The following is a 13,644-nucleotide window of genomic DNA, read 5'->3' on the forward strand; positions in this document are numbered from 1 at the left end:
GTCAATTTACTTACTAGATGTTATATTTTATGAAATAATTTAAATTAAATTTTAAAATTATAAGAAAAAAGAACTCTACTATTATTTTTAGTTTCAGGCACCATTGTACAATGCTATTAAATAACTGGACACGTTTTCATATATTCTGTATAAAAAAAAAGTAAATGCACTATTGATCCATTATACAACTTTATTTGGCAGATTAATAGCATGGAGCATTAAAAGAGACAAAATGTGTTACAGCAAAATTGCAATACAGTATTATTTAATTTAATTAACTTTTGTTCCCTGAATCAAATATTCATACAAATCCCTAAACAATAAAGTGCTCAACAATATGAAGACATATTCAAAGCCCTAAAGAGTAAAAAATACATTTTTTTAATAAACTTGGATTAACAATATAAACACAGTGATTTAGTGTGCTGGAATGAGTCATACATCTGTCCTATACAAAAGACATGACAAAGACAGCAACAACTGACAAAAAAATAAAAAATGAAATAACAAAGCAGTCCAGATCTTTTCACGTTTATATTATTCATTTTGGTTTGGCTCATTCAGAAGTACTTTTCAGTGTTTGAACTCCACTGCAAGCCTCCAGATTTCTGCAGCTTTAGCCAAAGTAATTTCCTCTGGAAGACTGTCTAGACCTGGAAAAGAGGTGATGTTCTTTTTCTCCAAATGGTATTTCATGGTGGACCCGATGCTATGTTATGAAACACAGAAAGAGAGAGGAGGAAGGGTGTTCAGTGGTGTGCTTTACATCAACAGTTAGCATTGGATTCTATTGTTCTCAGCACATGCATTCATTCCTTTTCATTCTGACCAGCTGCCTGCTCAATAGATGACTAGAGCGGGGCACAATGACAGATGAGAGCCTGGAGAGGTCAAAGTGTGCCTCTGTTGGGTCTGAGAACCCACATGTCTCCGGGGAATGACTAGGTCTGGGAGGTCTGCATTGTTGTGATTGAAAGTGAGTAAAAACTTTAAAAGACCCTTATGTGGTTTAATGTTGTAGTACTTGGTGCTACATGCTATAGGATCATTTTAGATGTATTTGCTTTGGATGCCAGAACACTGAATGACATTCACGATTGGATTAATGTTTACAATCACAAACTAGATTTCAATGTACATTTAAAAAGTCAAATGTCAGACATCTGTGAAAAAGGCCAACTTTGCCTTTTGTGGCCAGTTTGCCTCATCGAAACCCGCCCTCACAAATGGTGAGTCCAGAAGGCTGCATTCCAGACGGCTGGAATGCTGGGTAAATTATTTACAACTATAAAAAAACAATAAGATCAGTTCTTACTCCCAGTGCGGAGCGAAGCCTTCTTCAGCAGTGCTGTTGGTCTTGAGCTGAAGGATTTCATGTAGCTCCAAAGAGAAAAGGTCAGTATCTGTGATCCCAAGGAAAACCTTCACCTGCATTCTTTCCTCTGAAGTCAGTTTATCTCTGAAGTCTTTAGACAGTCGCTGGAATGGATCCTGCAAAATTGTGCATTGAAAGATTTAAAGTCAACAACAGAAATCATAATATACCTGACCAATAAAGATGCAAACCTCATGAATATGTTCTGGGAATAAGTTTAAACAATGTCTTAATGTATTATTTAAATAAGCAATATTGTCCAGCTATTAAGAAAAGCTTGGGTTAAACGTCTTTGAACTGTTGGTGGCACACGCTTGGCACACTTTGACCAACAAATTCCCTTGGATTTATAACCCTCGTACTTCCACTCTCTATGTTGTTTAGGGTCAATCAGAGGAGGTCAACAGAGGTCAGCAGTAATGGGGTCAGTTTACTGAAAGGCTAAATAGCTGAGCAGAAGGAGGGAATTAGAAATAAGCTCTGTGAAAACATTTATTCTGTCTTAAGTTATTCACGCATACACTACCATTCAAAAGTTTGGGGTAAGTAAGATTATTATTATTATTTGATGTTTTGGAGAGAAGAATTTTATGCTCATTAAGGCTGCACTTGTTTGATCAAAAATACAGTAAAAACAATGAAATGTTGTGAAACAGTAATATTGTTAAATCATATTAATATTTACTATTTATATATATATATATATATATTTATTTAATGTATTCATGCAATCGCAAAGCTAATTTTTTAGCAGTCATTACTCCATTCTTCCAAAACACAAAATCTTTCTGAAGTGATTTGAATATGCTGTTTTAATTTTTGCTTTAATTTTTTTATTATTATTATCAATGTTGAAAAACAGTTGTGCTGCTTAATGTTTTTGAAAAAAACCATGATGCAGTTTTATCAGTAGTTTAATAAAAAATTTTTTTCAAAAGATAAACATTTATTTGAAACAGAAATCTTTTCTAACATAAATGTCTTAACTGTCTCTAAAAATAATTTAATGCATTCTAGCTGAATAAATAATAATGAAGCATGCATCCTATAGGCTCAATGTAAACTTAAGTAGAGTCTAGTGAGAGAAGAAAACAAATCCTAGAAATTGGAATGTAATTACTTAAGAGATTAGATGTAAAAATACTATGTGATTGGTATTAATGATATACAGTCACAAAAGCTGAATGTCAAATTACCTGTCCTTTCCTCATCATCTGTTCACTCTTCCAGCAGGTGAGAAGCTGCCATGTGGCTGTGCACTGACTAAGTCGGTTCTCTTTTAAAGCCTGAAACCAAGCAGCGTGGAATAAAATTACAGGATCAGACAGATTATATACACTGATAGTTGTAGCAAAATACCTGCTCGGTCAAATTCCCTTTTAGTTGCTAGTTTAAACGCATGCCTCACCTCAGCTATGGCGCTTGTGATGTGTTGGTTCATTTTCAAGGAGTCTGTCAGATAGGACAGCAGCAGAACTTGTGGTTCTCCACCGGTTTTACCTAGGAAACGAAGGCCAATCTCCACAGCGTAAACTGCGTCGCACACATCAGTGTATGAACGTAGCATTGATCTCATGAAGCTGAGCACAGAGGCCTTGAGTGCTTCCTGTAAATCAGAAGAAAATGTATTCAATTTAATAATTATAGATTATATGATATTACTACAGTATGTCACCAATAAACCAGAAGCATTTGCTCCTCCGAGACCTACTGTTAGTAAACTGAACGAAGTGCAAAGACACTGAAGAAAATTACCTGAGGTATTTTGGCTCTGACCTCATCAAGGACTTCTATAAAATTCTGATGATGTCTTCTCAGATATTTATCAGTGTCCTGCAAAAAATTTGTAACTATGAGTTCTCATTGTAGTAACTAATGAATCTGGTCATATATTTAACACTTTTATGATAATACGTTTTAAAACGTGTAGACTCACTGTTTGAATGCGTGGTTTGCCTGCAAAAAAGCGTCTGCTGAGTTCTCTCTCAATAGCTTTATGATCACTGGAGCTCACTGTTTGCTGACCCTTCTCTAGTTTGTAATGGCAGTTAGCTAACACCAGGGGGAGCAACTCCTTCTCTGGGTGACACAGGGCAAGTTGGCTCTTGGACAGTGCTGCCAAGGGCACTTTATAGTCACTGTAAGAGGAAACGTAACCATCTGACATGTAAACAATTTTTGAAACACAAATGTGGCAGTAAAGACATTTATTCAAAAAACTATTTCAAATAAACACTTTTCCTTTGTTCTTTTGATCAATAGTGTACACTCCTTCTCAAATACACACCTGTCTTCCTGGTGACAGAGTTTTCTGGCTTCTCGCACAAGACTGTTGTGAGTCTCAGACAGGAGATTTATGACTGCGTGAAGACATGAGCCTGGTCCGTGATGACTCAGGGAGAGAAACTGCCCAGAGCTTTCCATAGTTATGTCTTTTTCACAAAGTGTAGAATCCAAACCCAAAGAAGCTGAAATAATGAAACAATATCACTATAATATTATGAGGTTACAATGACTCACTTGTATTATTTAACTTTGTTATTTTAGTTTGAAGAGTTTTTTTATCAGTATATAATCAGTATATAATTTTAAATATTGTTAATTTAGCAGTTTTTAACAGCCAGTTTAATAATTATCATGGACACACATGATACACATAAGGATAAACACTGAAGGCACTGCAAGTTGCTTTGGATAAAAACATCTTTTAAATTACAGATGTATACCTCTAGCAACTTACCGTTATTGGATATTTCCATTCTGAGTTGGTTCCACACCTTCATGAAGATCTCTACTCTCTCCGACAATAATTTCTTCTGATGGCCTATTTGGATTAACACAAATTAGAGTACAGTAATAATGCATACAGTATATACAAAAATAAATCAACATGTTATCTCCAGTGAGTTTAAGTGTGACAAACCAGCAGGAATGCATTGCAGCAGTGAAGCGATGGTGTGGGTCTGGTTCTCAGAGCCTGGAGGAAGCACTTTTATTAGATCAGACAGCAGAGCAGCAAGCGACGGCAGATGGATCAGCTGTCTTATGCAGTGCACCTGATAAACACAATCACACACTTATGGATATACTGAAAGTTTGGGAACATTCTTAAAGTCAGTATGAAACCGTGTGCTCAACTTCCATAATGTAACACAAAGGCTTTTATAAATGTTTTAAGTTAACAAACCTTATTGATAAAAAGGGTGAGCAGGGGTGCTTGACCCTGGTTTATTTGCTGTGAGAAGCTTTCCACTGTTAGGACAGGTGAGGGGCTCCAGAAGGCAGAGTGGTGGGTGGGGCAGTTAGTGGGGAGATGAAGCATTTTTTGAGGGTCTCCTCTCAGGACATTCATCAGGGGACTGTTAGAAAGTTGGTTATCAGTTGCAATCAGATCCTGTGCCCTGCCCAATGTCCTTTCCAAATCCTGAAAACAGAGACAAATGTTGACTGATGGAATTATATGCATTCAGTGTGGTTATATGACTGAATTTTTACTCCATCTATTTATTTAGATATTCAGCAGTATCAAGACTGACCTGTAAAACAGGATTGATGACGGTTTTACAGACTGTGGTCTCCCACTGCTCTCTGGACTTGCGTGTTGCCAGATCCACACCGGCACCTGGCGAAGAGAAAAAATATCAAACATTGGTTTCCTGGTTGTGCAGTTCATTGTGTTTTTGTTATGGTCAATTAAATTAATTTTAAGTAACTGAAAAGCTGAAATATAATACTATATTAATATTTCAATGGCAACAAACTGAAATAAAAATGTTAAAGTTGAAGTACTAAAATTACTATAACTAAAAATGGAATACAATGAATTAAAGCTATATCAATTTAAAAAAAAAAGAAAGAAAGGACAAACGCATGTAACAAAATTACTCAAACTTAAACTAAAATTAAAATTAAAACTTTATAAATAAAAAAGTAAACAAAAGATAATTCTAAATATTTATAAATACTACAACAGCATATAAAAAATATTAAAATAAATTAATTCTGTTCACGTTATGCTATTTTTTTGTTACTATTATATAAGTAAAATGCATTCGACTCTATGAAAAGTTCAAGCAGGTTTAAATTTAGTCGAGATTAAAGGATACCTGAGGTGGTCTGTAGAAAACTGCTGAAGATTAGATGAATTATAATGGCAGAGTCATCCAAGTTAAGATTTAAAGTCTTCCCAAGAACCTCCATGTCCTTCTCAAGATGTTGCCAGAGGAACCCGTGGACATCATTAACATTTGGATGGATCATATTTCTGATGCCCTGTGAAGAATCAAGCCCTTTAGAAAATAGTGTTTTTATTTTCTAACACTCGTGGTCCACTAACTGAATTTCAGTAGTTGGCATTATATAGAGAATTGTTCAAAAAACAAATGGAGCTGGCATGCAAGACAACATTTATCAGCAGGTAATAAGCAAACTTTCAGGGTTCCTTCAAACCTTTTTACCTGTTGGTGGTGAATGGCTCCTTGCAACATGGCCAGGTGAAGACAGAGACGGAGGAGACAGGACTGTGCTGAACTGTGATTCCTGTTTGGTGCTTCAGACCGGTTTTCAGCGTGTCCCAGTACATGTCCAGGCCGTGTCATGTCAGGGATTCCACGAGCTTCAGTAAAACCGTCAACTGGTTTATGATTCAGGCCTCCTATAGGGACTCCACAAGTGGCACAGCTTGACAAAGCCACTGGTTTGCCACACTAAGTAAGAGGAGAAAAATCAATGTTCATAATCAGTTTCACAGACAATAATACCAGTTCATTTAAATGTGAAAAAGTGAAAGAAATTAAATCTCACCTCTCCCACAAAGCATCCATGACCATTAGAACAGACTGTAAAGTAGGGAAGTAAGACAAAATCTGATATGCAGGAGGCATTTAAGGAAACATGTTTTTTTTTCACTTCATGCAAAAGTCACACTCACAGTACATCTTCATTTTTCTCCCATCAACGAGCCACTGCCGGGCCTCACTGGTATGGTCATCAGGCATTGTGGGTAGAAAGGCTCCCTAAGGATGAGTAGAGAAACATAGCTGTTTTAAAAATCAGCACAATCAATTCAAAACCAAAGCATACAATCAAATGCAAATCTAAACCAGGGGTCATCCTAAAACTCGGTCCTAGAGGGCTGGTGTCCAGCAAAGTTTATCCCCAACTAATCTGGGTCTGACTAGGCATTCCAGAAAGGTGTGTTGAGGCAAGTTGGAGCTTATCTCTGCAGGACAGTGTCCTTCCAGAACTGAGTTTGGTAACCCCTGCTCTAAACTCACTCCAGAAATGTATATTATTCATTAAGAAGTCCTTACTGTCATGTTCTGAGGTTGAGAGGCAATATTGAAGAGGGGACTCAGCAGCCTGTTCCCACTGTAAAACACTGAGCTTGCATGCACCAGGAGCTCCAGCACAGGACGGCGTTTAGCAGGTACACCTACACGGAGACTCAGGTAAGATCCTGGACCCCCAATCTTATTGGATAAGAGAGCAGTGCAGAGCTCTCTGGCATGTCCTGTGATGTTTTCTCTAATAACATCCTCTAAGAGTCTGATCTCCTGGTGAAAGAGAGAGAGAGAAAAATGAACATGTTTAGTTTTGCCAGGCTGAATGTCTGAATCTCATAAAGTAAAAACATTTATGCTCAAACATGTTACTATTGCAGGCGGGTGAAGTTCTAATTGACATCAGAATGATGCTTATGCGAATCAAATGTTTATAAAATATTCTGAATTCTGGATGTTAACTAGTGATTAATAAAATTATAAAACCTAACCAACACTTGCCTGTGCCTGAGGATATGTATCAGGTGACATGAAGCGACATGTGACCTGCCTGAACACAGCTAGAGTCAGCAGGACGTTTTTCAAAGGGCCTGAATCACCAGCCTGAAAAAAAAAAATTTGATTCATTGATCGAATGTGACAGTAACATTTCTATTTCAAATATATTTTGTTATTTTGGACTTTCTATTCATCAAAGATGAATTTCCATTGGGGTGGACGATATGTCAAAAATATCTTTTCACGATTATTTTCGGTAAAATCACGATTCATGATTTTATCACGATTCCTTGTAATGTAGCTTTTACTATTTTGCAAGTAGTCTGAGCAGTACATCCAGACTAATTTCCCTATTTTAAAAGCAAAACTTACAAGGTAGCAAAATAAAAAAGAATGGCGGACATTTAGGCCAAAGTCTAATCTTTGTCATTATTTTATCTTTGTTATTAAAAAATAAGAACAAAGATACACATTACAAATACACATAATATACAAATAAAACAAACAGTGATTAATTTTTCAGTCACAGTAGGTATATTTAGCAGTAGCGTTCAATTAAATAATTTAATAAATCTAAAAATAAAGCATATATTCTTCAATTTATAAATTATGCATTGATTCTAAGTAAAGCTAAAGTGATTTTTCTCTTTGTGTTTTGTTGTTTGATTAACATTAAATGAGATTAGTTAAATTAATTCACCCAAAAATGAAAATCCTGTCATCTTTTACTCATTCTTAAGATGTTTTAAACCTGAAAGAGTTTCTTTCTTCTGGTGAACAAAGGTTATTTTCAAGAATGTTGGTAACCAAATAGTTGCTGGGCTCCAGTAGCTGCATAGTATTTTTTTTTTCCTACTATCAAAGTAAATTGTTTGGTTACCCACATGCTCAAAAACAAGAAAGAAATGAATACAGATTTGGGACAACATGAGATCAGATGCGAATTGGCTGCTGAAAATTTAGTTTTTGTGTGTGTGTTTTTTTTTTATACAGATGTAGACTCTGACCTGTAGTGCTTCTCTGAGGCCATTTGTTGTGCCTTCTTGCAATGCTTCTCCAACTCCATCTCTAAGAGTACGGTATGACTGACCACAACACAAGAAACGATCCACCTCTGTAGGGATCGACCTCTGTAGAAGAGAAAACAAACAACAGTGATCATCATTAAAAAAAAAACAAATTTTTATTGCTTGTCTTCAATATTTAAAAAAATCATTAACACAACACATTTGAATGGCCATACATGAAGCTGTAGCATCTTTGCAGGGAAGATCCATTCATAATCAGTGCTGCTGATTAGTGCTTGCAGACAGTCCATGCCAGCATGCCTGTTGATTGCTCGAAGCAAGTAAACTCTGTACCAGTCATTGTTACCATATTCACACACAGCCTTCATCTGCTCCAAAAGCTTTAGCTCAGCTTCCTCAAAATTGTCTGAAAGACACCAAACATATGGAAAGGTTGCAGAATAAAACATAAAAAGACATGCTATTAATTTAAGCAATATACTTTAACTTCCATGAATTGGTCAGACCAGAAGTTACTCGTACCGGTTCTTTTGCCAATAATTCTGGACAGGATACAGGCAACAGAGTCCAGACACATTCTGAGGCGAGCCATAGACAGCAGAAACTCAGCTGGGTCGTTCTGTCTGGAAGGTGTCTGTTTACGAGCCAGTCGACTAAGGAAGTTTGAATTCTCCTTCAGATGTCTTTCATCTCCATTTAATCCAGAACAAAACAGGGAATCCTGGATAAACAACAAATTTGCTTTTAGAAACAAACATGCAGATTTTAAATAGAAATGAATGTGGCTGAAAGTGGAATTCAACTGTTGATGATTATACCTCGTAAAAAATGACAAAGGTTTGTAATGCATTGTTAAGCATACTTTGGGCGGTTGCTAAGATCTTGATATGTACTTGCTTAATGGCCCAAAACAAAAAATAGGGACCAGGGGATTTTAATAATCACACTTGATGTACCATTCATGACAGTGGTACAAAATGGGTTAAGCGCCAACATTTTACACTTAAAACAGCACAATAGTAAAAGTGATACTTGGCTCAGCATGCACTGACACACCTGGAAACAGTTAACAAATAGGCGGTAGAGTTCAGTTCTGTCCTCCTGGTCCAGAAGCTTGTTCTCCAGGTTTTCTAAGTACTTCTGTATATGCTTCTCTACCTGTTTAAAGCTGAAGAGATTATCTAATTACAAAATGTTCTTGATTAGCGTAAATGCCAATTCACACTGCACCGACAGACGCCTGTAACCTGACAAAAGCCAAGTAAACATGTTCAATTGCCTAAAACAACAATGCCAACCAACGTCAACAGATGTGACAAAACCCAACAAAGTGTCTGTTGCCGTTGGTCAGCATCTGTTGGCGCAGTGTGAATTAGCCTTAAGCAAAACTCTCAAGACTCACTTCATAAAGCCAATACAGCATATTTAAAGTCATAAACAAAAGGTCGCCCGGATGTGGTAATGTGTTGTCTGTATTGCAGCACCTGTATTGCAGAAGAAGTTTCGGCAGCACAGAGCGCACCACAGGGCTCTGGTCAACACACTCCAGGAATGGGGTGAGCTCTCTAGTCATATAAACATCTCCTATAATATAAACAGTCGTGTAAACATATACATAAAAGCAAATTATAGATTAAATTGCTCTTTCTAGATCCTTTCAATGAATTGGTTGTTTTGATTCACGGAATTAGACTGAATGAGTCGCTCTCAAACTCAATGATCTCATTACTTAAATTTTGTCCTGTTTGTCCCACTAAAGTCCCTTTCACACTGCCATTCCGACAAATACACGGGTAAAGTGTTCCGGCAATTGTTCCCGGGTCACTAGATTTTGGACTTTCACACTGCCAGTGATTACCCGGGATATGTGCGTGCTTTCACACACAACCCGTAAAGATCCCGTAATGACAAGTGACATCGGGGGTGACGTGTAATGTACGAGTTGAAAACGTTAGGCACGTTATACTTTCACTGAAGTAAGTGAACGATCTCAATGTCAGCGTGGAAAGTGAGGAACTAACTGATCTCTGCTTCATTAAAGTTTGCACATATTTTTTCATTGCGAAAGTTGATCTTCCTTCAAAACAGCCGGTAAAAGAGTCGCGCGATAATGTGCGTCATCACTTCGACACGGCATTAGATCTGGCTTTTGTTCACACAGCGCTCGTCCCAGGATTGAACCCGGTAATGTTACTTGGTCCCCGACCCGGGTTTTAATGCTGGAATCAATCCCAGGACGTGTTTGCTTTCACACAGAAGGCGACCCGGCAATGTTCCGGCAATTTGCCGGGTCCGACGAAGACTTGAAATATGGAATGCAAGTCGCATGAACCACTGACAGATATTTAAATTTTAAATGTAAGTCTTTTTCGAAGTTCCCGCTCTCAAATTAAAGGTCCCCTTCTTCGTGATCCCATGTTTTAAACTTTAGTTAGTGTGTAATGTTGTTGTTAGAGTATAAATAATATCTGTAAAATTCTAAAGCTCAAAGTTCAATGCCAAGCGAGATATTTTATTTAACAGAATTCAACTACAAAAAACGACCCGTTTGGACTACAGCCCTCTAGTTCCTGCAGTAATTAACAGCGGTATACAGATAGGTGAATTGTGTGAAAAATACTGTTTCTTTACGCGCGAAACATGAACACATGTTATATTGCATACTGTAAACACAATCAAAGCTTCAAAAAAGCTTTAACAACCATGTACAGAAATGTAATTATTTTATGAAATATTCCACAAGGAAATCCACCCACCTTGTGCTGAAATTAGGAGAGAGAAAAGCAGTTCCACCAGGTCCTCTGGTGGATCTTGATCATCAGTCAGACAGAAACGAGAAACCACCTCCAGGAAGAAGGCATTACAGCATTTTCTTATTTCTTTATGCTGCTTCAGGGCTAAGCTGTAATAAAAACAAATTTAGACATTACAGCCAAATCAATTAACCACAGTAAAGAAGCTTATTGTTCATTGCATGCCTATTCTGTCTAAATGGATATCTGAAGTTACCAAGAACAAAGAATTTATACTCACTCTATGGTCTTGGAGACAGTGGGACGATAGTTGTTTGACAGAGGTAACCTGCATTTGGGACAGAAGGCTGCTCCTTCTCTCTCTGTAGATCTTTTCAGACAGGACAGACAAAACACATGCTCACAAGGAAGCACAGTGGGCTCCGTCAGATCTGACAGACAGACAGAGCACTTCACTCCATATCTGAGAAGAAAACAAAGTGTACAGAAAATAAGTAATCATAAGGTTTATTTTTGGAATAGCACATGCTAAACAAAGAAATACAGAAATACTATAAGTGTATTAAAACAGTAATGTTGTTCAGTTATTCTTAGTCAATAAACTGCAGTTTTCAACATTGTCACATAGTTTAAAATAAAACCAGTCATAGCATATAAAATTATACAACTCAATCTAAGTGTACCGCAGTTCTCTGCTGATGGATTCCTCATGATAATCATTGAGTATGCGGATGATTTGCTGAAGATTGTCTTTGCTCCTCAAATCAGGAGACCGCTCCATTAGCTGTGAGAGAGGAAATAAAAGCAGCATATATGCTAAGGACCTTTCGGGTTCTAAACTTGTTGCTTTGTTGCAGCATCTATCAAATTTTAACATATTTGACCATCTTACTATAGTCTCATAATGAAGTGAGGGGCCTACAGGGGTTTCTCGTACACCAATGTCTCCTACAAGCGTAATGAACAGAGCAGACAATAATTCTAGACTCACCCCATGTAACTGACTGCAGTGTTTCAGAGTCAGAACTTTAATCCGTTCATCTCCGTCTTTCATCTCGATGACCACCTTTTCAATGAACGCAGCCACTAGCAGCATCCCCTGCCACACTGACCTAAGGAAATAACAGATTTTTTATGAATTTATGTTTCATGTTTTCAGATTATCCTATTTTCTACATCTACAACATTCTTCATAGCTCACTTTATAGTGTCCAGGTGCTTAAGACAGCCATAGCTACTGTAGCCAGGACTAAGCACTCTCTCCAAACACGGCTGAAGTTGCTCAACTCTTTGTAAGAAGGTCTGGCATTCACTTATTGATGACACCGGCAGGAGCTTTGCTTCTTCAACACAGATACCAACAGCTAGAATGTCCTCACACTGTCATAAAACAGAACAAAAAGACAAATCTCTTTGAACTCATCTCAGTATTGTTTCATTTGTATAAATTTAGAAGTTTGACTGCACATACTGGTCACTTATTTACTGGTAATTATTTTGTTACATAAATGTAGGTTAAATAGGCACTGCAATCTAAGTCATAATTAGACATGAAAATTCATGCTGCACTACTGCTCCTCACCATATCAGGGCTTTCTCTCTTCAGTCTTTCTTGTTGGATGATGCAGTCCAGTTGAGGGTTGATCTGAAGGGCATGTGATAATGTATCCAGGCGTGGGCTGTAGATTTGAGCTGCAGCAAGGATCCACGATGGAGAGAGCTCAGGAGTTACTGACATCTCCATCTGCAGGGCAAACACACAACCCAGCACTGCACTACGAAAGACCTGTAAAAAAAATGCACACACACCCATAGACACCAACATTAGGACACTAAACATTAGATTTGAAAATACATTTTCCAACTGTTAAACCTATGTACCCCAAGCTCTTCCTCAGAGTGGATTTTGAATGACAGAAGGACATAATCGGTCAAGTATCGCTGACCCAACTCGACTTTATCTTCCTCTGAGAGTTTCTGAATATAGCCACCCAGTCCACTGCCAGATACAGCACTAACAAACTGCTGAATCCTTGCTTTGTTGCCTTGCTCAGAGCCTGAGAGAAAATGCAAAAACATGGAGTAGTTGCAGAAATGCTATGTACAAGAAGTGAATGTAGTATCTGGTTAGCTAACTGGCCAACTGTAGTCAAACACAAAACAAAAGACCTCACCTCGCACAAACTCTGATTCCTCCCACAAACTCTGGCAGTATGCTTTTATCAGCCAGCTAAAAGGAGCAGCACAAGGCCATTCTACTTCTCCAATAAACAGGTGACACTGCACATTAATCTCCTGATCCGGATCGCTAAAAGAAGAAATCTATTTCATCAGTTACAGTGAGATATTTAAAAGCATTAAAAACCTAATTTAAAAAAAAATTAAAAAACACCTGGCTTTTTTTGGAAGGGTTAGGTCAAGGAGCTGTTTATCTTCAAAGATATGCAGCCAGAACTGGGTCAGACCCTCACTGAGCCCTTCTCCATACAGTAGGTACAGGTTGCGGTCTCTGTCCAAAACTTCTAAAACTCGGGCAAACACTGGGGTCAAAACACCCTGAAGATTGCGCCACAAAGTGTGCCTGAACAAACACAGAAATGTTTTACTATTTTGTTAGTCATCTCTTAATCTACGGCTGATGAAATTTTATTCTCCAGTTCAAAGTAGTTGAACACCATTATTTTTCTCCACACAAGTTTTAGTTATCT

At 37.6% G+C, this 13,644-nt stretch overlaps 1 protein-coding gene across 3 annotated transcripts in view; it reads right to left on the bottom strand.

The window, feature by feature from the left end:
* Positions 1-176: 176 nt before the first annotated feature.
* rnf213b (ring finger protein 213b) overlaps positions 177-13,644 on the bottom strand; it is a 30,035-nt gene continuing 16,567 nt past the window's right edge. The window contains exons 33-63 of one of the 3 annotated variants that reach the window (XM_026222410.1): positions 13,329-13,517; positions 13,111-13,244; positions 12,818-12,993; positions 12,519-12,722; positions 12,138-12,316; positions 11,928-12,048; positions 11,620-11,720; positions 11,217-11,399; positions 10,940-11,085; positions 9,668-9,767; positions 9,240-9,351; positions 8,706-8,904; positions 8,399-8,589; positions 8,163-8,285; positions 7,159-7,260; positions 6,688-6,930; positions 6,306-6,390; positions 6,179-6,213; positions 5,833-6,081; positions 5,482-5,647; positions 4,912-4,997; positions 4,563-4,799; positions 4,299-4,431; positions 4,116-4,199; positions 3,663-3,843; positions 3,312-3,513; positions 3,131-3,208; positions 2,784-2,981; positions 2,572-2,661; positions 1,316-1,491; positions 177-709 (exon numbers count right to left, since the gene is read on the bottom strand). In XM_026222410.1, the coding sequence (XP_026078195.1) occupies positions 574-709; positions 1,316-1,491; positions 2,572-2,661; positions 2,784-2,981; positions 3,131-3,208; positions 3,312-3,513; positions 3,663-3,843; positions 4,116-4,199; positions 4,299-4,431; positions 4,563-4,799; positions 4,912-4,997; positions 5,482-5,647; positions 5,833-6,081; positions 6,179-6,213; positions 6,306-6,390; positions 6,688-6,930; positions 7,159-7,260; positions 8,163-8,285; positions 8,399-8,589; positions 8,706-8,904; positions 9,240-9,351; positions 9,668-9,767; positions 10,940-11,085; positions 11,217-11,399; positions 11,620-11,720; positions 11,928-12,048; positions 12,138-12,316; positions 12,519-12,722; positions 12,818-12,993; positions 13,111-13,244; positions 13,329-13,517 (4,639 nt within the window). In that variant the 3' untranslated portion in view covers positions 177-573. Of the gene's footprint in view, positions 710-1,315; positions 1,492-2,571; positions 2,662-2,783; positions 2,982-3,130; positions 3,209-3,311; positions 3,514-3,662; positions 3,844-4,115; positions 4,200-4,298; positions 4,432-4,562; positions 4,800-4,911; positions 4,998-5,481; positions 5,648-5,832; positions 6,082-6,178; positions 6,214-6,305; positions 6,391-6,687; positions 6,931-7,158; positions 7,261-8,162; positions 8,286-8,398; positions 8,590-8,705; positions 8,905-9,239; positions 9,352-9,667; positions 9,768-10,939; positions 11,086-11,212; positions 11,400-11,619; positions 11,721-11,927; positions 12,049-12,137; positions 12,317-12,518; positions 12,723-12,817; positions 12,994-13,110; positions 13,245-13,328; positions 13,518-13,644 lie in introns of those variants that run through there. The other 2 variants (XM_026222411.1, XM_026222412.1) reach the window with 2 other exon arrangements.

Source organism: Carassius auratus, chromosome 37 (genome assembly GCF_003368295.1).
Source record: "Carassius auratus strain Wakin chromosome 37, ASM336829v1, whole genome shotgun sequence".
Taxonomy (NCBI): Eukaryota; Metazoa; Chordata; class Actinopteri; order Cypriniformes; family Cyprinidae; genus Carassius; species Carassius auratus.